The sequence below is a fragment of the Sus scrofa genome, chromosome 6 (genome assembly GCF_000003025.6).
Source record: "Sus scrofa isolate TJ Tabasco breed Duroc chromosome 6, Sscrofa11.1, whole genome shotgun sequence".
Lineage (NCBI taxonomy): Eukaryota > Metazoa > Chordata > Mammalia > Artiodactyla > Suidae > Sus > Sus scrofa.
This window is the reverse complement of record NC_010448.4, coordinates 53,168,208-53,191,779: the sequence shown is the minus strand read 5'-3', so window position 1 is coordinate 53,191,779 and position 23,572 is coordinate 53,168,208. Positions and strand designations below refer to the sequence as shown.

Below are 23,572 nucleotides of genomic sequence, written 5' to 3'. Positions count from 1 at the left end.
CCCTAAGCCTCAGCTGAGGGCAGTCGGGGGTGGAGAGAGGGGGCGCACACAGAGAGCTTTGCATCTTTAATTAAAAAGTGATTTAAATTAATTTTCTGCTCCAAAACCCCGATCTGTGGGGCGGGGTGTGTGTGGCAGTGATTAAAGCCTCTCTCTGGCCCCTTTGCCTTCCTTAAAGGGCCAGCATCACCCAAGGGACAGCACGTGGGACAATTTCAGAGGGAGCACCCCTTGGCGCGAGGACCCTGACTCCACCAAGGACACCAACTCAGCCAAGGACCCAGAGTCCTGGCACCCTCCACCTTAAGCATTTTTTTGCCAACACGCCCCAGCGCTGAAGCCGTAGCTCATCCCACTGATGCGGAGACCGAGGCTCAGAGAGGGAAGAGCTGGACTGAGGTGGGTCTGGACCCGCGTTCCTGGAGGGAGGAGGGCTGCCAGTGTGCCGAGGGGAGGGCGTCCCAGGACAGGAGTCAGGGACAGAGAGAAAGAAGGGGCCTGAGATCCTGGATGAGACAGAGTGAGAAGGAGATGCAGGAAGTGGGGCGAGGGGGGCTGGATGAGGGGCTTTGCCGGGGCGGGGCCCTCATCCTCCCCCTCCCCCACAGCCCTCCCCCTCTGGGAAGCGCTGCTGCTGTCCTAACCCCATCCTTCAGGCTGTAGCACCAGCTGTCTCACCCCCACACACACACCCCGTGCCTGGGCAGTTTTGTTTCATTTCCACAAGATACAGGTTGTGGCTGAGGTCGAGCTGTGTATGAGGGTCATAAAAATCTCCTTAGAGAAGCCCAGCAGGGGTGGGGGTCCATTCCACCCTCTCAGCCCGCTTCTCTCTCTGGGACTCTGTCTCCCCCTCCCGTCTCTGTCCCTGCTTTCCCTGGGTCTTTGTCTGCTCAACCCGTTTCTGTCCCCTTCTCTCTGGATCTGTGCCTCATTTCTCTGTGGAGCTCTTCCCCTTCGGGAGGTTCAGGTATCCCCTTTGAGGAGTTCCCGATGTGTCTCAGCGGGTTACCAACTTGACTAGTATCCATGAGGGCACAGGTTCGATCCCTGGCCTCGCTCAGTGGGTGAAAGATCCAGTGTTGCCACGAGCTTCGGTGTAGGTCACAGACATGGCACAGATCTGGCGTTGCTATTTGTGGTGTAGGCGCACAGCTGCAGCTCAGATCCGACCCCTGGCCTGGGAACTTCCATGTGCTGCTGGAACAGCCCCCCAAAAAATGCCAAAAAAAAAGTATCCCCCTTGATAATAGGGTGAACACTATGGGCCATCACCCTATAAAGACATATAGACACCATGCCCATAGTTTGCCAGGCAAGTTGAGGGAGTTTACAGGCCTCCTGGCACCCTGGTTTACATCCTCTCGGGACTCTGAGGCCACCAGAGGATAAAGACCCTACTGTAGAGAAAGCCAGCAAGAGACTGAACCCCGGGGGGGAGGGTCTCTCCCTTCTCCCCGCCTCCCTGCCCCCTCCTGCCCTCACTGGTCTCCTCACTGTTTCCCAAACACATTCCTGCCCCAGGGCCTTTGCACCTGCAGTTCCTCTGCTAATATTCCCAGACATCAGCCTGGCTCCCTCGCCCCCCTTCTTCAGGTCGCTGCTCAGATGTCCCCTCCTCTGAGGTCTTGCCCTTTCCAGCTCTGGTCGTCCCCCGTCCTTATTCTGCTTTGTCTCAGCACACTGGACACCTCCAGGCGGTTTTTTTTCTACTTTGCACATGTATTTACTGGACCATTCTCTCCCCCACACCATCCCCAATGGCCTGTGAGCGCCAGGAGGCCAGGAAAGGTTGTCTTCTGTTCCCGGCTCTATCTCCAGAACACCACCCGGCACACAGTAGGTGCTCAATAAATATTTGTTGCAGAAATCTTTGTTTCATTAGAACACTAGTTGCATAGGCTGCCTGGGACAGCCAGAAATCAGATGAAAAGCTGTGGACCTGCTCTCAAGCAGATGTGTCACCAGGCACTCCGTTTTTACCCTCAGTTTTAGAGATTCTATCACACACTCCTTGGGAGCCATTGAAGGGATTTCAGGCTAAGAAACTTCCAAAAGGGAAGCGTCAAAATGGGCGGAGGGCAGCAACACCTCCGGGGGTGCACCGTGCACGTGCGTGTGCATGTGTGTGTGCATGCACACACACACACACAATTACACACCTAACAGTCACCACATTCAGAGGCAGAAAGCGCACACCCACCCCAGGCATGATCCCACAACCAGACACACAGACACAGCCAGGGACACACACACAGATGGCTTCAGGCAGGCACAGGGGCGTCCTTGTCTCCCAGGGGAGGAAAGTTGGGGGGGGGGCGTCGGTGCAAGAAGAGAAACTACAGCATGGGGTTTGGTTACTTCCAGCCTCCCTCTGATCGGTCTCAGGAAGGAGACAGACAGAGAGACAGAGACAGAGAGACAGAGACCAGGGAAAGGGCGGGGCGAGAGGGACGGATCGCAGGGTCCGGGGGAGCCCAGGGGGCGGTCGGGAGAGAGGCAGGATGTGTGGGGCAGAGTTGCGAGGGAGCAAGGGAAAGATACAGAGGACAAAGAGCGAAAGACTTGAAGATCTAGAGAAAAGAGGGAAGCAGGGAGATGGAGAGAGAGAGAGGGAGGCAGGAAAGGGGCAGAGAGAGACAGGGACCCGGGCGGCCGGGAGGGGGAGGTGGAGAAGACCCGGCGCGGCGCGGCGCGGGCGGGGCGGGGCGGGGCGGGGCGGCGAGCGCCGGGCGGCGAGCGGGAGGCCGGCTGGGTGGGGACCCGGGCCGACGAGGCGCGGGGAGGGGAAGCGAGGGGAGCCGCCCCCGAAGGCGGCCGCAGCCCCCCCGGGGGGGGGACGGGGGGAGGGGGGGAGGAGGCTCCGGACGCTCCCGCCCCGCCCGGCCCCGCGGCCGAGCCACCGGCGGACAGTGGGTTAAGCATCTCCGCGGTGGAACTTCCGGATGTGACCACAGAGAGAGGGAGAGACCGGGAGAGGGGGAGAGACGGAGAGACGGAGCCGCCGGCATCCCTCCGGCCCGCCAACGCCGGGACGCCGCCGCCCCGGGCCGGGCCCTCCCGCGCCGCGCTCTCCCCCGCCGCTCTGTCTGTGGCTCTTGGGCTGGTTCCATCCTCCCAGGCCCCGGGGGAGGGACCGGAGGGCCCGGGGGAGGGGGCCTCGAGCGGCCTGCCCCCGCCTCCTCGCCCCTTCCCTCGCTGGCAGGAGCCTCTCGCGGTGACCCCCGCGGGGGCGGGAGGCTGGGGGTCCATGCTCGGAGCCTCGGCGCTGCCCGGCGCCTGCCGCTGACGGCGGTGGGGGTGGGGGGGCCGGGCACCCAGCCTCCTGCCCCACCCCCTGGCGTCGGCACCGCGGGCCATCTGGGGCCGCTGCCCCTGGCTGCGCCCTCCCCGCCGGCCAGGCCCTGGAGAGATCCGGGAGCTGCCGCCGGCATCAGCCCATGGCCCGGAGGGTAGGTCTGAGGGCGGGCGGTCCTGCGCCCCAGCCCGCGGTCGCAGCCCCCATCCTTCCGTCTCCTCCTTGGGGACCTTCCGCCCCCATCAGCCATCCCGCCCTCTTCACCAGCGCTTTCTCTGCCTCCTTCTCTCCCTGCCCTGGTCTCCCCCTCCATCTCAGCCCTTTCTCCTACCTACCCCTTCTTCCTTCCCTGCCCTCCCCAAGCCTTCTCCCTGGTCTACTTTTGTTCCAAGTCGCCCGGAGGGTTAAGGGGTGGGGACAGTGCTGGGAGAGATGGGTATCAGCAGGCAGGGCCAAGGGATTCTCTCTGTCGTGGTCCTGGGGATGGAGAGACAGGCGAAGAGGCGAGCATGAGCCTCTGGGGGTGGCGGGGATGCCAGCACCTCCGAGATGTGGGATGAACTCTGGGGGGCAGTTGGATTCAACTTCAGGGCTCAGGAGAACTTAGAAGAAGAGGAAGTGAGTGAAAGGCAGAGAGAAGGAAAGAGACACTGGGAGCCCTGGGTGTATACCCGCCAGGGGTGGAGGACCAGCTACGGTGGGAACGCTTACTCTCCACCCCCACCCCCCAGTCCCTTTGCCTCTTTGAACCTCAGTTTCTTCATCTCCACGGAAAAGGTTGGACCTGGGTGACTTTAAAGGTCCCCTAACTTCCCTGGCGCGGGCGTGTGTGCTTCCCTGCTGACAGGATGCAAAAAGCTCACTCTCGGTTTCTCTCTGGTTGGCACAAGTGGGTTTGTGTGGTGGTGCCCAGTTATACTTTGGTTCGACGCATGTTTATTGAAAGCGTGCCAGGCCCTGTGCTAACTGCCTCATTCATGCTTGCACGCGCCTGCTAGATGTTTCATTCATTCAATCCAGGCATTCATTCACTCACTCATTCATTCATTCCTGTGCCTGGCATCTGGCTCTGTCTGTGTGTCTGTGTGCGTGCGTGGTGGCTTCACATGGTGTGTGGCATGGGACAGGTGGTGAAGCCACACTCCGATGTGCATATTTGTCTGGGAGATGAAACTGAAGCGGGGGAGACGGTGCGTGCACCGCGTCCATGGGCAGTGTCCGTGCGTGAAACTCACCTCCTCTCCCTCCGTCTTCTCTCTCCCCTTCTGTCCCTCTGTCTGTCTCCGTCTCTCCCTGTCTGCCCCCATCTCGCTCTGCCTTTTCCTCCTGTACCTTCTTTGTGTGTCTCTCCTCTCTCTATCTCAGCATCTCTCTCTTTAGCTTTTCTTTCTCCCTTTGCCTTTTTTCATTTCTCTTTTTTTCCCTCTTAATCCTGCCTTCCCTCTCTCTCTTTCTCTCATCTCTCGCGTCTCCCACATGTCTCCCCCTCGCTCAGTATCTCTGTCCCCTCCTCACTCTGTGAGAAGCTGGCACTTACCACCAGCCAATCCCAGACCCTCCCACCCTGCCCCTCACATCTGAGACCTGAGTCAATCAATCTCTCTCCTCCAGAGCCTCCTGCCCACACATGGGGAATCTCTGATGGGACATTTTTCACAGTCCACAGGTCCAAGCGAAGGCTTGGGGCCAGGGCCTTCAGTCCCGCCCAGACAGCTCCATGGGACATTGTTGGGGGCCCAAGGGAGCAGGGCGGGGATGCTTGGGGCCAGGAGGGCAGGCAGGCGGCTGGAGCAAGAAGGGGCATCTCCAGAGTGCCAGGGTAGGGAGGTTTCTGGCTGGTGTGACACCTCGCTGGGGCTCTCCCCTGCTCTCACCTCCCCCCAGTACGATGAGCTGCCCCACTACGCCAGCATCGTGGACAGCACCGCAGCCCTGGCGGGCTTCTCGGAGGCAGTGCCCTCAGCAACAAGAGCCCCGGGGCCCTATGGCCCCCACCGGCCCCCCAGCCTCCGCCCTCGGGCTTGGACAGTGATGGCCTGAGGAGAGAGAAGGATGAGATCTATGGGTGAGTGAGGACAAGGCTGAGGGTTCTGTGGGGTCTCGGGATGGGCCCCCCACCCCGCCCCGCACCATCCTGTCTCTTGGTCTCTCTGGATATGTATCTCTCCCTCTGACTCTGTCTCATTCTGTCTCTGTCCCTTTAGCTCCTTCCCCTGGGTCTCCTGTCCACCTCCCAGTTGGGCCATCCTTCTGAGCGCCCCCACGCCCCCTACCCCTGGCTCTGCCCTCATGACCTCTCTCTTCCCTTGGTTTCCAGACACCCGCTCTTCCCGCTGCTGGCCCTGGTCTTTGAGAAATGTGAACTGGCCACATGCTCGCCCCGGGATGGGGCTGGGACTGGGCTGGGCACACCCCCGGGCGGTGACGTATGCTCCTCTGACTCCTTCAATGAGGACATTGCAGCCTTTGCCAAACAGGTGGGCACCCGCCCTCGGCTGTGCGCCAGGAGAGCCGGTGAGGCGGGGTAGGCGGCAGACAGCATGCGCCCGCCCTGGCCTCTCTCTTTCTCCCAGGTCCGCTCCGAGAGACCCCTCTTCTCCTCCAATCCAGAGCTGGACAATCTGGTGAGACCTGGCCCCTTCCCAACACCCCCCTCTTCCAAGGGGGTCTCCTGGTCCTCCCTCCACAGGCTCGGGTTCAGTGTGGGAACAGAGAGGAGCACACCTGACCCACCTCCTCCAACGGTGATCACCGTTGCCCATTTACGATGCAACATAGCCTAGAGTTTGAGACCTGGGACGCGCTGGCTGGAGTTTGAATCCCAGCTCTATGCTTACTAGTTCTGTGAACCAGGGCAAGTAGTAGCTCCTTCTCGGAGTTCCCATCAATCATGGCGCAGCAGAAAGGAGCCCAGAACCTGACTAGTATCCATGAGGACATGGGTTCGATCCCTGGCTTTGCTCAGTGGGTGAAGGATCCGGCGTTGCCGTGAGCTGTGGTGTAGGTTGCAGATGCAGCTCGGAGCCCACATTGCTGTGGATGTGGTGTAGGCTGGCGGCTACAGCTCTGGTTGGATCCCTAGCCTGGGAACCTCCACATGCCATGGGTGCGGCCCTAAAAAAAAAAGTAGCCCCCTCTCCCTGCGCCCCATTTTCCTCGCCTGTAAAGTGTAGCCTGTACTAATTCCTGTGTCGTAGGGCTGTTGTGAGTATATAATGAGTTAAAAGGGGGTCAGGCATGTAGAACCGTGCCCAGCACAGAGTGGGGACTGGTTAAGCGTTAGCTGTTCTATCAGTCGGGAGAATGAGCCCATACCAAAATGAATGAAAACGCTTAGCTGCAAAGGAGAGAGGAGAGGAGGGAGAAAGAGAAGGGGGTGGGGTGTGGGGAGGGAGAGGGAGGGAGAGATAGCCCAGACTTGCCCCTTCCTCTGGCGGGTCAGCTCCCACCGGGGCTTCCTATTGGCCAAGCCCTTCTGGCAAAGGACTCTGGGAAATGTAGTTTTCAGGTGAACGGTGGGGAAATGGATCAGAGGGCAAGCTCGCAAAAGATGGGGTGCTGTTACCATAGCATACCTCAGCTGACTCTTGTCATGGATCCTCTTCTGTCTCTTGCACATCTTGCTTCTCTGTCTCTGATCTCAATCTCACACTCCCTGGTTCCTTAATTCTCCATCTCTGTGCCCTGTTTCTCTCTGCCCCTGTCATTTTGTCTTTGTCTCTCTTTGCTTTCTCTTGGTCATTTTATCTCATTTTCTCTGTGTCTCTGCTTCTCTCCTCCTCCTCCTCCCCTTCCCTCCTCCTCTTCCCCCTCTTCCTCCTTCTCTTTTCACCTCTGCCCTTCCTTCTCTCTCTCTCTCCCTGCCTCCCTCCCTCTCTCCCTCTCTGTCTGTTTTCAGATGATACAGGCCATTCAAGTGCTCCGCTTCCACCTGCTGGAGCTGGAGAAGGTGAGTGCTTCTCACTTCCCCTCACGCCCTCGCTTGCCCCCGTCCCCCCACTTCCCGCCCCCTCCACCCCTCCTTCAGGCTCTCTCCCCACCAGAGTTGGAGCAGAAGGCCCCCCCATCCCTGTACACCCCAGCGCTGGCCCCCGGGTGGCCCCCCCAGTACCCCGGTGCCCCCTCAGGTCCACGACCTGTGCGACAACTTCTGTCACCGCTACATCACCTGCCTCAAGGGAAAGATGCCCATCGACCTGGTCATCGAGGACCGGGACGGCGGCTGCAGGGAGGATCTCGACGACTACCCGGCCTCCTGCCCCAGCCTCCCAGACCAGGTGGGCTCGGGATGGGGCACCCGGCGTTGCCCTGCAACCAAAGGCACGCCCAGAGAGCTGGGCTGCAGCCTGAGGGCACACACACCACACAACCCAGCCTCAGGCAGCCACCATCAGACACAGCCTGACCCCAGGACAGGCACCAGCTCTGCAGCAGCTACACAGACCGCAGTACCGCTGGATGACAGCACACGTGCCCCACCCCCCCAACAGCTGCACATACCACCAATAGACTCCGATACACCCGCGCAGCTTCCCACACAGCTACACAAACCGTTACATTCACGGCCGGGCAACTGCATACACTGCACACGTAAACGCACACAGCCCAGGGACGTAGCAGCATCACGTCGCCTGATCGAGACGGTGCTGTTTCAGAGTATGCGTATGCATGCAGTACACAACCCTGACCACACGACAGCACACAGCTGGACCTGGAGCCACGCGGCCCCAGATCCTGCCATACGGACTCAGCTACGGCCACACTTAGACCCACAGCAACCACCGTGCCTGCGCGCACACACACACACACACACACACACACACTCACTACACTAACCTGTTAACAGTTGGACTACAGCAGGTGTGGGCACAAACTGCGGCACTCAGCTGCGACGTGGCCCCAGATTCATTCAGTCTCAGATGCTGCTGGACTACAGTTTTGTAGATTTAAACAACCAGACAACAATCACCCAACAGCCGTGCAGATCCCAGCGAGACACACCCACCAAGAGGTCGCACTGTCCCCTACTCAGCAGTTACGCAACACGGCACCTGCACCCACATATTAGGTGGGTGCCACGTAGGCGCACAGCTGTCCCACGAGTACACATATGTGAGCACACACACACAGCAGTGACAGAGGAGCCCCGAGGACCCTCTGCCCCACAGCCGGCAGTCACCATCCGCTCAGCCGCACACCCTGTGCGTGCGCTGATCAGTTACGACTCCCTCAGAGGCGCCGCCATATTCCGCATCTTCACACAGATGCCGACATACTCCATGGCCGTCACCCACCTCAAAAGAGTCACAGAGCCACCCCCCAACTCACGCAGGAATCAGGAAAACCACAAATGGGATGCCAACCCCTAGAACTACAGACACAAACTTAGAAAAATAAATGTTGGCGTTCCCATCGTGGCTTAATGGAAACAAATCTGACTAGTATCCGTGAGGATGCAGGTTCGATCCCTGGCCTTGCTCAGTGGGTTAAGGATCCAGAGCTGCCGTGAGCTGCGGATGTAGGTTGCAGACTCAACTGGGATCCAGCATTGCTGTGGCTGTGGTGTAGGCCGGCAGCTGCAGCTCGGATTTGACCCCTAGCCTGGGAACCTCCATATGCCACGGGTGTGGCCCTGGGAAAAGACAAAAAGACAAAAGCCTTCAGACCTAGTGATGCTTGCAGTTGGCACCCGACTCACCCTCCATGCACTTGAACTTGAAATTCCACACAGAAGTACCGAGCCTGGAGGAAACTTTTCCTGGCTGCCTTGTCCCTGGCTGAGCCCCGGCAGGACACAGATGACGCATCCACACTGGGTCATTTCCAGGCAGCGGGGGCGGGGACTGATTCCAAAGCAGAGGGCAGGGTCTAGAACATTCAGCAGGGGCTGGGGGCGGGGTGGGGGATGGGGGAGGTGTCCCCTGGCTTTCAGCAGCAGTAGGCGGCTGTTTCCACCCCCACCTCTACCCCATCTGCCTTCCGACAATTGGAAGAACCTTAGACCAAATAACAAAGAGGTCTTGCTGTGTCTGCAGGGACGGGTCAGCCTCCTGGGACCCCGAGCTGGGGCGGGGGTGAGTGCAACACATCTTCAGCTCCCTCAGCGTCTGCTGGGGTTCCAATAAAGAAAACCCAGCCCCGCACTCCCTGAGCTGCAATGCGGAGACCTCCGAATCGCTGAAAAAACGGAAAGTTGCGGCTTTTTTCCCCATAAGTTTAGGGCAAGCGCATTTAGCAGTGAAATCTGACCTGAACTAATGAGGGGCTATTTATAGCCTTTATTTATTCCAGTTAGTTAAATATTCATCCAATTGGCTGCAGAAAAGTTAACGAGCTTGATGACGAGGTTACGGCCTAGACCGTGCTGATGGTGGTAGGAAATACACCCCACGCGCGCACTGGTTTACTGTCTATTAACGCGAAAGGTTTGAATTTTGAAACAGCACTGGCTCCCAAAGATTTCAGATAAGGTGCAGGCTCATCTTTATTGAGTGATTGCTGTGTTCCTTTATGTGCATTTAGCCAGTGGATCCTCACTCTGTGAGGTGGGAGCTATGCTTGTTGTCCATGTTTCCAGTTGAGGAGACTGAGGCCCAGAGAGGTGAAGCGACTTGCCCAAGGTCACACAGCCAAGAAAGGCAGAGAGAGGCTTCGCATTCAGGAGTCCTACCTCCAGAGCCCGTGGTCTGAGCCACCATGCTATTCTGCACCCCAAGCTTTAGCACTGACTCCCCACTCCTGTTTTTTCCAGAATAATACATGGATTAGAGACCACGAAGACAGCGGGTCTGTACATTTGGGGACCCCAGGTCCATCCAGCGGGGGCCTGGCCTCCCAGAGTGGGGACAACGCCAGCGACCAAGGTGAGTTGCTTGAGAGGCAGAGGGGGAAGGTGGGAGTCAGTCTGAGGATGGGAGTTAGACAGCAGGTAGGACTTCCAGAGGGGCGAGGATGACTGGGGGGCAGGGGCTGGCTTGGGGGCGGGTTCTGGGTCCCACCTGTCCCCCGCCTTCCCTGTCCACAAGCTCAGCCTGCCTCTCTCTGTTCTCAGGGGACGGACTAGACACAAGCGTGGCCTCTCCCAGTTCTGGGGGAGAAGACGAGGAGCTGGACCAGGAGCGGCGGCGGAACAAGAAGAGAGGGATCTTCCCCAAGGTGGCCACCAACATCATGAGGGCGTGGTTGTTCCAGCACCTCTCGGTGAGGCCCTGGGCTGCAGGGGGCAGAGAGGGAGGTGGAGAAGGGCCGGGTCTGCAGAGAGACACGGAGAGGGGAGACTGAGGCAGGGCATAGGGGGCGGGTGTTGAAGAAGAAGTTCAAGCAGGTGGAAACAGACCAAAGCAAACATCCATCCGAGTTACCTGTGTGCCAGGAGCCGCCAAGGGCTCTTGACTCATTCAGTCCTCCCCCAACCCCCCAAGCCCTCACCCACCTGTCAGTCATTCCCCCCCCCCAGCCAAACATACCCTGTGAGGGTGGGCGATGTTATTAGCTCCATTTTGCAGATGAGGAGACTGAGGCCCAGAGGTCTCACAGCCAGAAGTGGGTTCAAGGGCAGGTAGTTTGGCCTTCCCCACTGCACCACACGGCCTCAAGAAGAGGGATGGTAAAAAGAGACAGGAAGGAGTTCCTGCTGTGGCTTAGCAGTAAAGAACCTGGCTAATATCCATGAGGACGCATATTCGATCCCCGGCCTCTCTCAGTGGGTTAAAGATCCAGCTGTGGTGTAGTTTGCAAACGCACCTCAGATCTGGTGTGGCTGTGGCTGCGGCTGCGGTGTAGCCTGGCAGCTGCAGCTCTGATTTGACCCGTAACCTGGGAACTTCCACATGCCCTAAAAGACAATAGAAAAAAAAAGAGAGAGAGAGAGAGAAACAGGAAGACAGGGAGAGACTGAAATGAAGACAGGGATGGAGAGATACAGGGAAGACTGAATCAGAGCAAGATGACTCTGGGGAGACTGAGTCACAGAGGGGGAGAGACAGAGAGACAGTGGAGAGCCACAGAGAAAGATGGAGAGTGGGATGAGGAGAGACAGACGCAAGGACCTGATGGGCTCAGGGCCCCTGGCTGGGCTTTGCCTCTTTTCCTGGCATCTGTGCAGTCGCCCGGCCCCCAACCCCCAGCCCCAGCTCCACCTCCCTAATGAGTGTTGGCCAATTAGCCTCTAATTGCTGGAAGAGGCGGGGGTGCCCACGGCCTAATTGCCAGAAGCTTGGCTCTGCTTCCCTCCATTGGGCTCCCGGGAGCACGGAGAAGCTCAGACATTGCTGACTCTCCCGGCTCTGGCCCAGCCTGGGCTCGCCAACCCATCCCACCCCTCCCTGGGGACCTGGGCGGGCCAGGCCTGGGGATCAGAGGGCAGCCAGGCAGCAGGGTGACTCTTGCTGATGGCCATAGCACCCGTACCCCTCGGAGGAGCAGAAGAAACAGCTCGCCCAGGACACAGGGCTCACTATCCTGCAAGTCAACAACTGGTGAGTGACATGGGAGGCTGGGGCGTCTGGGGCCAGCCCCGGGTGGGAGGCCGGGTGCTGTCCGCGGTGCTGAAGGAGGCCCCGAAGCCCCTGGAGCCTCTCCTCCTGTGTCTGCTTGGCCACCCCACATCCATCCTCTCCTGCCAGCGCTCTCCATCTGTGTGTTCATTTTTCCCTTCTTCTCTTCCCTCTTTGCACCCCCCCCCATTTCCACGACCTCCTCCAGGTTCATTAACGCCCGGAGACGCATCGTGCAGCCCATGATCGATCAATCCAACCGCACAGGTACAGGGAGAAGGTGGGGAGAGAGGGCGTGGTGTTCCTGGGGAATGTCAAAGCCTGGACCAGGCATCCTGGGGCTCAGCCTGCACCCCTCGACTTCCCTAGCAGGCCAGAGTGCAGCTTCAGTCCAGAGAGCCAGCCCATGGGGGGCTACACGGAGACTCTACCACATGGGACTGTCAGGCCTCCAGGTAAGGGCTGCTCCCTTAACTAAACTATGCCCCCAGAACACAGGCCCCTCCTCTAAAGGAAGATACCCCACCTTCTGGGATTAGGTTCTTTTGTTTGTTTGTTTTTTGTCTTTTCTAGGGCTGCACCTGCAGCATATGGAGGTTCCCAGGCGAGGGGTCGAACTGGCGCTATAGCCACAGCTCACAGCCACGCTGCATCCTTAACCCGCTGAGCGAGGCCAGGGATTGAACCTGTGTCCTCATGGATGCTAGTCAGATTTGTTAATGACCGAGCCAGGACGGGAACTCCTGGGATTAGTTTCTTGAAAAATACTGTGCTTCATTTGCATAAGAAGGGAGCCGGGAGGCAAATGCGGATATCCTGGTCCCCACCTTTCCTCCCAGAGTTTGCTTCTTCCAGGCTTTGCCCAGCCATTGAAAGGCTCCTACTTTTCCTTAAAGAACCAGCACCCTCTTAAGCCATGACTCCGTCCTGTTAGTTGTCCCCTGGGGAAGGAAGGGCCGGTGGAGCCCATGGGAGGGTCTGGTGAAGGCCCCCTCATACTCCTCTTTCGTCTTCCAGGATCAATGGGCATGAGTTTGAACTTAGACGGAGAGTGGCATTATCCGTAGAGGCCGGATTCAGGAGAAGCGTGAGTGTCTTAGGTCTGGGGGCACCGGGTTGGGGGTTGTGCTATTCTCAGCCTCTCAGACTCCAAGAGGCATCCCACCCAGAGCAGGGTCAGCCAGTGTCCCTGAACCGAGGGTCTTCAGGTCATCCATCCATCCATCCATCGATGCACCTGTCCATGTATTTATCCATCTAATCATCCACCCACCCACCGTCCAGCCAAACGCACATCTACTCGCTGTCCATCCAACTGTATAGTCACCCGCTCAGTCATTCATCTGTCCACGCTGCGTCCCCACTCAGCGTCACCTTCCTGCTGATCCGCCCACGCATCTACTCACTTATTCATGCATGCACCCACCTCCCTCCCTGCCTGCCTGCCCACCCATGGATCATGCATAAATGCATCCACCACCCATCATCCATCTTCTCGCCCATGCACTCACCTCCACACTGATCCACCCACCCACGTGTCCACCCATTTGTCACCTTACCATCCATTCAGCCACCTACCCACCCATCTATTCATCGGCCCATTCATATATCCCATACATCTCCAAATATATATATTGACGAGCCTCAGGTAGTGTCTAACTCTTGAGAAGATTCTGGGCTCCTGAGGAAGTAGACATCAGAAACCAAAGCACAGCTATCATCAGCTGTCCCTGAGATATCAAGGAAGTGGCTTCTGAGTAGGGCATTGACGAATGAGTAGGAGTCCACTGGGTAGAAGTGGAAGGGGCTCATTCTTTTACTCTCCTAGGTCTGAAGTCTACAGCATGTTCTCATTTATGCTTTTTTTTTTTTTTTTTGGCCACCCTGTGGTATATGGAGTTCCTGGGCCAGGGATCAGATCCAAGCCGCAGTTGCAGCCTGCACTGTAGCTGTGGCAGAGCTGGATCTTTAACCTGCTGTGCCAGCCAGGGATTGAACCTGTGTCAGAGCACTCCAGAGGTGCTGCTGATCCTGTTGTGCCACAGCAGGAACTCCTCATTTAGCCTTTACAAAAACCCCAAGAAAGAGAATCTATTATTATTTTCATTTTACAGATGAGAAAACTGAGGCCGGGGGGGAGAGGAGTTCGTGTGTATAGGTTTACCCAGTTCAGAAAAGCAGAGGGAACAGCATGTGCAAAGGCTCAGGGTTGAGAGGCTGCCTGGAGTTTCTCAAGCACAGATCAGATCTTGACTCCCCTTGGATTAAAAGCCTTCTGTGGCTCCCTAGCGCCCTCTGGATGAAGTCCACACTTAGTTTGGCATCCATTCATTCATCTGCTCATTCAGTACGTATTCCCTGAACACTGCTGTGCCTAGCCCCATGCTGGGTGCTCTGGGAACACAATAGTGACCATGACAACCCAGTCCTACCCTCACGGAGCTCACAATCCAGTGAGGGAAGAGAGACTCATCTCCCGACGTGACAACCCACTGTGGGCACAGCCGGGATGAGGGAACCCAGGAACTAGAGGAGCCCAGAGAGGGCATGAGACCCCCAGCTAGGAGGTCCAGGAAGGACTTCCCAGAGGAGGGGACTTTTTTTTTTCTTTTTAGGGCTACACCCCAGGCATTTGGAGGTTCCCCAGGCTAGGGGTCAAATCAGAGCTGCAGCCACTGGCCCACACCACAGCCACATGGGATCCAAGCTGCATCTTTGACCTACACCACAGCTCATGGCAACACTAGATCTCCAATCCACTGAGCAAGGCCAGGGATCGAACCTGAGTCCTCATGGATACTGATGGATACTGGTCAGATTCATTTGCACAGTGCCACAACTGGAACTTTTTTTTTTTTTTTGAGGGGACTTTGAGAGCAGGAGACCAAAAGGCATGAGATAGGAGACGACAGAACAGTATAGACAAAGGCCACACATGCAGGTTCCCCCAAAGGGGAGGAAGAACTGGGCTGGGCTGAGGCTGGGAGTCAGGTGGCTGAGATGAGAACTCAGAGCCCAGAGAAAGGCTGGGAGATGAGAGTGGAGACCTGGGAGGGCCCCAGGGGCCTGAGCCTGGAAGGAGCGGTGGATGGGCTTGCTGAAGTCCTGGCAGGTGTGTGGGGGTCTCGGCTCTGCCCGACCGACCACAGACAGCTGAGCCTGGTCTGGCATCAGGGGACCTTGGGTACCAGGAGCCACGAAGGGAGGCTGCTCCTGCTCTGCAGCGGGCTGCCTTTGGTCCCCCGCGCTCTCTCCGCCCTGCTCTGTCCTAGACCCCGGCTTCTTTCTGGCTCCCTTTCATTCAGTTGCTCTTTCTTCCTGCTGCGGCGTCTCCGCCTCTGAGCGGCTCAATCCTCCTCTGTCCAGCTCTGTCTCTCTCCTAGTTTCTCTTTCTCTCCACTGTCTCCTTCTTTGTTTTTGTTTTCTGTTTTTTTTTTTTTTTTTCATCTGTTTCTCTCTCGTGTCTGTTCTGATTCTCTGTCTCTGTCTGTCTCCGTCCGTGTGTCCCGCTCACTGTGGGGCTGGCGGGAACAGCACGAAGGGCTTGGCGCGGGTACGGCATGCCCCCCGCCTCCTGACTTGGTGTCTCCTGCCCTCTCCGCAGACCCCAAGCTCTGGACTGTGACCAGCAGGCTCATACCTGCTCCCTCGACGCCTGGCCCTCTGGCTTCAGGACCCCACCTCCTACGCACCCCCCCAACTCAACGCCTACCTCCCTGGGGCCCTGCCTGGACGTGAGGGGCCTGAGTGCCCCCTGGAGGGTCTCTCAAGGACAAAGACAAGGCCTCCAGGCCCTGCACCACCCCCCCTTTTGCTCTAAGCTCTGCCCAGAACCCAAGCTGACACCCAGACTGGGTCTTCAGAAGATGGGGGCTGGGGCTCCCCAGCCCCCCAGGGCAGAAAAGGGGTTGGGGGTGGGCTGGGGCCGTCAGGGAAGGAGGGTTATCTGGATCCGACACTGGGGGAGGTTCCCTTCATCCTCCTGGGCCACCCCCTCCCCTCCCCCACTTCCCTTCTTTCTTGTCTTCTACCTTTTTTTAATGATAAAGTCTTAAAAACGCCACCAACATGAGTGTGTGTCTCTTCCAAGATTCATACCCATCAGCTCACGAGTCACTAATTATAGGAATAACTGATGCTCTTTACCATCCTCTCACCTTTGCCTTCTTTATGTATCAGCTCTTGCTGTGTAACAAACACACCAAAGCCTCATGGTTCAAAATGCTAATTAATTTTCCTTTTTCTTTTTTCTTTCTTTCTTTTGCTTTTTAGGGCCACACCTGTGGCCCATGGAAGTTCTCAGGCCAGGGGTCACATTGGAGCTGCAGGTGCCAGCCTACACCACAGCCAAAGCCACACAGGATCTGAGCAGCATCTGTGACCTACACCACAGCTGGTGGCAATGCTGGACACTTAACCCACTGAGTGAGACCAGAGATCAAACCTGCATCCTCAGGGATGCTAGTTGGGTTCATAACCCACTGAGCCACAATGGGAACCTCCTAAAATGCTATTGAATTTTCAGCTCATTATACTGTGGATTGGTGTACTAGGTTCAGCTGGCCAGTTCTTGTGGCTTCGACACGACTCTCTTGCTTGTCTGTGGCCAGCCACGGGGCAACGAGGGGGCTCTGCTGGCTGGCAGTAGGATCAACAGGAATGACTGGGCCACGTGGGACATTGAGCAGAAGGCTGTCAGCGGGCTGTCTGGTTTGCTCACATAGAAGAGAGGCTTGGTTGGACTCCAAGAGAGAACAGAGAACAGAAAGGCCCACAGCCTCTTGAGATCTCATCCTTTTTTTTTTCTCTCTTTAGGGCCACACCTGTGGCATATGGAAGTTCCCAGGCTAGGGGTCGGATCAGAGCTCCAGCTGCCAGCCTAAGCTACAGGCACAGTAACGCCAGATCTGAGCTGCATCTGTGACCTACACCAGACCTCACACCAGCTCCTTAACCCACTGAATGAGGCCAGGGATCGAACCTGTGTGCTCATGGGTACTAATCGGGTTCATTACTGCTGAGTGATAATGGGAACTCCCAGCTTCATTTTTAAAAGATGTTTAAATTTCTATGAATTTCGAAAGATCCACCACAAACCATTATCTGGGTTAGATAGTGTTTTAGTGATTATGAATAGAGTTGGTCTCTCCCCACACTTCAGGGGACTGAAGTGGGATGGGCGAGGGTTAGATAACAGGAAGGACTTCCAACAACCCTCCCCTTTTATTCAAGGCAGGTGGGGGATTGGTAATGGGGGCTGGGGCAGGGCTGGGCCTGGGCTGAGGCCTGCTCTTCAAGTGAAGGCCCTCTCATTCTTCCTTTTGTGGTGGTGGTTGTTGACTGTACCCATGGCCTATGGAAGATTCTGGGGCCAGAGAGGGAATCCGAGCCACAGCTGCAACCAACTCCACAGCCACAGCAAAGGCCGCATCTTTAACCCACTGGGCCCCAGTGGGAACTCCCCGCTCTCCAATTTTTGCACCCCTGCCTGGCTGGTGAGGGGGGCGCTTGGGACCCTGGAAAGTGGGGGAGGGGGGTATCCCTCCTGCCCCCCTCTCCGCCTTCTCCTGGCGGCCACTGAAAATGCCTCTCAACCCTCTCTCATGAAGCCAATTGGATGTGCCTTGCGGGGGGGGGGGGGGGAGTGGGCGGGAGGTTAATTGTATCTAAAAATACTTCCCCCCTTCCTGGCGTGAGGCACCAGCTGCACCCGGAGGAGTTCTGAGGCGGCCTGCCTGCGTGGCGAGAGGGTGAGAGGGTCTTGCTGGGGTGGGGGGGCCGAGGGAGGTGGGGACCCTGATGGGTCCCTAGGGTGGCCCAGGTGGGGCTGGGTGGTCTTGGGGTCGGAGTGGGTGTGTGTGTGTGTGGGGGGGGCTGGCTGCTGAGGCCAGGGGCTTAAGTTGCTGGAGTCCGTGTGCCATCGCGGGGAGGGCCGTGGGTACAGTCTGTGCCACCTGGAGTGTGTCCGCCGCCGAGCCTGTTTCCGAGTGGGGCATGTCACGGAGGAAGGAAGGGCTGTGTCGTGGCTCTGGCTGTCCCGCTGTGCCTTGAGATAGGCCAACTGTCTCCGTGTGCGCGTGTGTCTGTGACTACGTGACTCTGGGTGGGACGGGGTGGCACGGTGGGTCTTTATCACTGGTTCCATAGCCTGGCTGAAGACAGGACCTCACGTTGGGAGGTGCCTCCTCCCGTTAATGGGGAAACTGCGATGCCCACGCTGCAGGGGCCAGAGGATCTGGGGCAGGTGCGCTGGGCCGCCCAGAGCCAGTGTACAGACCCGGGACCCCTTGGATGAGGTGAGGTGGGTCCCCTGCAGGAAGGACTCCAGTACAAGGCCCCATCTTCGTCCTGTTCATCTTGCTCCCGGTCTCTCCCAAAGGGACCACTAGCCTTTGATCAGAGTCACTGTGCCCTGGGGCCAAGGAACTAATCAGACCTTTCGGCCGGGTCTGCCGGACACGTACTTTGAATGGATGCCGATGCTGGGAGACCCCAAAGGTCGCTGTGGCCCACCAGCATGGGGGAGGGGGGCTCATGGAGGTCAAGTGCCAAAGCGTTTTAGCTCAAGGCCGCCTCACTGTGTGCCCCCCACCCCCTCCCCGAATCCATTCTTCGGTAGCTTCCCCAATTCTGGGGAACTGAGACATTGAGATACACCTACTCAGTAGGTGGTAGAATCCCCTCCTTGGTGTCTGGCTGGGAGGGTGAGTCAAGGTAGAGACCACGGGCCCACCTGGTATGGTCCATAGCTTTGTTCTGGGGGTGTGAACAGATGGGATTGTGTGGCCAAGTGAGTCTTTATAACTGGGGGCCTTCCTTGTATGTGTCCTTGGCAGTGTTTCTGTGTGGCTTTGTAGCCATTTGTGAATTACACGGATCCACAGCCCTGTAACTGGGTGGTCCAGCGGGGATGCATCAGAATATGGGGCCGGCAATGAGCCTGGGCTCCCTCCAGAGGGCGCAGGGGAGCCAGGGAAGATGTTTGATAAGTTCTTTGTGTGGGGGGGGTTGGGGTGTGTGTGTGTGTGTGAGTGTGTGTGTGTGTGTGTGTGTGTGTGTGTGTGTGTGTGTGGTTTTTGCTCTTGTTTTTGTCTTTTTGTCTTTTAGGGCCGCGGCCGCCAGAGCCAGAGCCACGTGGGATCCGAGCCTCGTCTTCGACCTACACCGCAGTTCAGGGCCACACTGGATCCTTAACCCACTGAGCGAGGCCAGGGATGGAACCCTCATCCTCATGGATGCTTATGGGTTCGCTAACCCCTGAGCCATGACAGGAACTGTGATAACAGTTTTACTGGGGAGTTCCCGATGTGGCGCAGTGGAAACACATCCAACTGGGAACCATGAGGTTGCGGGTTCCATTCCTGGCCTCACTCAGTAGGTTAAGGATCCAGCGTTGCCATGAGCTGTGGTGTAGGTCGCAGACAAGGCCTCGATCTGGCGTTGCTGTGGCTGTGGTGTAGGTGGGCAGCTGTAGCTCCGATTCGACCCCTGGCCTGGGAACCTCCATATGCCATGGGTGTGGACCTAAGAAGCAAAAAAAAAAAAAAAAAAAAAAAAGTCATATTGGGATAGAATTCAGACCATAAAATTCAGCCATCTAAAATGTACAGCCGGGAGTTCCCATTGTGGCACAGTGGTTAACCAATCCGACTAGGAACCATGAGGTTGCGGGTTCGATCCCTGCCCTTGCTCAGTGGGTTAAGGATCCGACATTGCCGTGAGCTGTGGTGTAGGTTGCAGACGTGGCTCGGATCTGGCATTGCTGTGGCTCTGGTGTAGGCTGGGGGCTACATCTCCGATTAGACCCCTAGCCTGAGAACCTCCATATGCTGCAGGAGCGGCCCTAGAAAAGGTAAAAAGACAAAAAATAAATAAATAAAATAAAATAAAATAAAATGTACGGCCGAATGACTTACATATATTCCCAGAGTTGTGGATCCATCACCACAGTCAGTTCTAGAACATTTCCATTACCCCCCAAATGAACCCTCTAGCCTTTAGTGGTCCCCCCAATTCCCCATCCCCAGCAACCTCCAGTCCACTTCCTGGCTTGATGAATGTGCCTGTTCTGGACATTTTTTTCCAAATGGAATTATTTGGGCTTTTTTGTGTCTGCCTCCTTCCTTCAGCATGGTGTTTTCAAGGTTCATCCGTGTCCTGGCAATGCTTCATTGCTTTTTGAGGCTAATAATATTCCATTTTCTCAGAAGGTTTTTTTTCTTTTTTTAATGGCCATACCTGTGGCATCTGGAGGTTCCCAGGCTAGGGGTTCAATTGGAGCTGCAGTGGCCAGCTTAGGCCACAGCCACAGCCATGCCGGATCCGAGCACATCTGCTCTGATTGTACCACACAGTGTCTTGGTGTTGGCAGTGCTTTTTTATTCTTTTTGCCTTTTCTAGGGCCGCTCCTGCGACTGTCAGTGCTTTTTATGTTGGCCCCTCTAGTGATATTTCTTGTGGTTTTAACTGCAGGACCATGATGACTAATACCATCGAGGATCTTTTCATGGGCTTATTAACCATTTGTTTATCTACTTTTTGTAGTTTAGGTTCAGTATTTTGCCTCTTACAAAGGGATTATTTGACTTGAAAGAGTTCTTGATGTATTTTATGTATTTATGTAATATGTGTAGTTCTTTATGTATATTTGGCAAATGTATAATTTTTTACTTTATTTTATGTAATTTTTTTTGTTTCCATTATACCTGGTTTTCAGTGTTCTGTCAATTTTCTGCTGCAAGCCTGGTGACCCAGTCACATATACATGTATGCATTCTTTTTTCTCACGTTATCCTGCTCCATCCTAAGTGACCAGGCAGAGTTCCCAGGGCCTCATTGCTTATCCATTCCAAAGGCAAGAGTCTGCATCTATTATCCCCAAGCTCCCAGTCCATCCCACTCCCTCCCCCTTGGCAACCACAGGTCTATTCCCCAAGTCCATGGGTTCCTTTTCTGTGGAAAGGTTCATTTGTGCCCTATATCAGATTCCGGATATAAGTGATATCATGCGGTATTTGTCTTTCTCGTTCTGACGGACTCACTAGGGATGAGTGTCTCTAGTTCCATCCGTGCTGCTGCAAATGGCCTTATGTTGGTCTTTTTCATGGCTGAGTAGGATTCCATTGTGTAATAAACCACATCTTCCTAATCCATTCATCTGTCCATGGACATTTGGGTTATTTCCATGTCTTGACTATTGCAAACAGCGCTGCAGTGGACATGTGGGTGCATGAGTCTCTTTCAAGGAAAGTTTTGTCCAGATAGATGCCCAAGAGTGGCATTGCTGGGTCATAGAGCAGTTCTATGTATAGATTTTGAAGGTACCCCCATACCGTTTTCCACAGTGGTTGTACCAGCTTACATCCCACCCACAATGCAGGAAGGTTCCCTTTTCTCCACACCCCCTCCAGCATTTGTTCTTTGTGGCCTTACTACTGATGGCCATTCTGACTGGTGTGTGGTGGTGTATCAGTTTTGATTTGCATTTCTCTGATAATCAGGGATGTTGAGCATTTTGTCATGTGCTTGTTGGCCATCTGTGTTTCTTCTTTGGAGACATGTCTGTTCAGGTGTTTTGCCCATTTTTCCACTGGGTTGTTGGCTTTTTTGCTGTTGAGTTGTATGCGTTGTTTGTATATTTTAGAGATTAAGCCCTTGTCAGTTGCATCATGTGAGACTATTTTCTCCCATTCTGTAGGTTGTCTTTTGGGGTTTTTTTTGTTTTTTGTTTTTTGTTTTTGTCTTTTTGCCTTTTCTAGGGCCGCTCCGTGTGGCATATGAAGGTTCCCAGGCTAGGGGTCGAATCAGAGCTGTAGCTGCCAGCCTACGCCAGAGCCACAGCAACGTGGGATCCGAGCCTACACCACAGCTCACGGGCAACACTGGGTCCTTAACCCACTGAGCAAGGGCAGGGATCGAACCTTCAACCTCATGGTTCCTAGTCGGATTCGTCAACCACTGCATCATGACGGGAACTCTGTCTTTTGGTTTTCTTTTTGGTTTCCTTTGCTGTGCAAAAGCGAGTCAGGTTGATTAGGTCCCCTTGGTTTATTTTTGCTTTTGTTTCTTTGGCTCTGGGAGCCTGACCTGAGCAAACATTTGTAAGGTTGATGTCAGAGAATGTTCTGCCTGTGTTCTCTGCCGGGAGTTGGATGGCGTCTTGTCTTACATGGATGTCTTTCAGCCATTTTGAGGTTATTTTTGTGCATGGTGTCAGGGCGTGGGCTCCTTTCATTGATTTGCATGCGGCTGTCCGGGTTGCCCAGCAATGCTTCTGAGCAGATTGTCTTTTTCCCGTTTTATGTTCTTGCCTCCTTTGTCAAAGAGGAGTTGACCTCTTTGGTGTCTGGGTTTATTTCTGGGTTCTCTATTCTGTTCTGTTGGTCTGTGTGTCTGTATTTGTTGTTGTTGTTGTTTTGCCATTTCTTGGGCTGCACCCGCGGCATATGGAGGTTCCCAGGCCAGGGATCTAATTGGAGCTGTAGCCACCGGCCTACGCCACAGCCACAGCAACGTGGCATCCAAACCGCGTCTGCAACCTACAGCACAGCTCACAGCAACGCTGGGTCCTTAACCCACTGAGCAAGGGCAGGGATCGAACCCGCAACCTCATGGTTCCTAGTCGGATTCGTTAACCACTGTACCATGACGGGAACTCCTGTGTGTCTGATTTGGTACTAGTTCTACACCGTCTTGATGTCTGTGGCTCTTTGATGCTGCCTCAAGTCTGGGAGAGTTGTGCCTCCTGCCTGGTTTTTGTTCCTTAGGATTGCTTTGGCAATTCTGGGTCTTTTGGGGTTCCATAGACATTTTTGGATGGTTTGTTCTAGTTCTGTGCAAAATGTCATGGGTAACTTGATAGGGATGCCTGGAATCTGTAGATTGCTTTGGGTAGTATGGCCATTTTTACAGTATTAATTTTTCTAACCCATAAGCATGGAATATTTTTGCATTTCTTTGCACCTTGTTTAATTTCCTTGATGAATGTTTTATGGTTCTCAGCATATAAGTCTTTCATTTCCTTGGTCAGGTTTATTCCCAGGTATTTGATTTTTTTGGGGGTGCAGTTTTAAAAGGTATTGTATTTTTGTATTTCTTTTCTAGTATTTCATTATTAGTATACAGAAATGTGACTGATTGCTGAATGTTAATCTTTTTTTTCATTTTTTTAATTACTCAAATGAATTTATCACATCTATAGTTGTATAATGATCATAACAATCTGATTTCACAGGATTTCCATCCCACAGCCCAGGCACATCCCCCCACCCCCCAAACTGTCTCCTCCGGAGACCATAAGTTTTTCAATGTCTGTGAGTCAGCATCTGTTCTGCAAAGAAGTTCCGTCTGTCCTTTTTTCAGATTCCAAATGTCAGTGAAAGCATTGGATGTTGGTGTCTCATTGTATGGCTGACTTCACTTAGCATGATAGTTTCTAGGTCCATCCATGTTGCTAAAAATGCTGGTATTTCATTCTTTTTAATGGCTGAGTAATATTCCATTGTGTATAGGTACCACATCTTCTTGATCCACTCCTCTGTCGATGGACATTTAGGATGTTTCCATGTTTTGGCTATCGTAAATAGTGCTGCAATGAACATTGGAGTACGTGTGTCTTTGCGAGTCGTGGTTTTCTCTGGATAGATGCCCAGGAGTGGGACTGCTGGAACAAATGGTAGTTCTATGTTTAGTTTAGTTTTCTGAGGACTCTCCATACTGCTTTCCACAGTGGTTGCACCCATTTACAATCCCACCAACAGTGTACGAGGGTTCCTTTTTC

At 55.2% G+C, this 23,572-nt stretch overlaps 1 protein-coding gene across 1 annotated transcript; it reads left to right on the top strand.

Annotated features, from left to right (window-relative positions):
- Positions 3,325–15,860, top strand: MEIS3 (Meis homeobox 3). Its single transcript, XM_021094641.1, is given in 14 exon segments — positions 3,325–3,452; positions 5,183–5,309; positions 5,312–5,363; positions 5,616–5,775; positions 5,872–5,922; positions 7,197–7,247; positions 7,426–7,575; positions 10,050–10,161; positions 10,350–10,498; positions 11,699–11,775; positions 12,002–12,073; positions 12,178–12,248; positions 12,811–12,880; positions 15,398–15,860. Coding segments are annotated over 13 exon segments (1,134 nt in total). The 5' UTR covers positions 3,325–3,440; the 3' UTR covers positions 12,861–12,880; positions 15,398–15,860.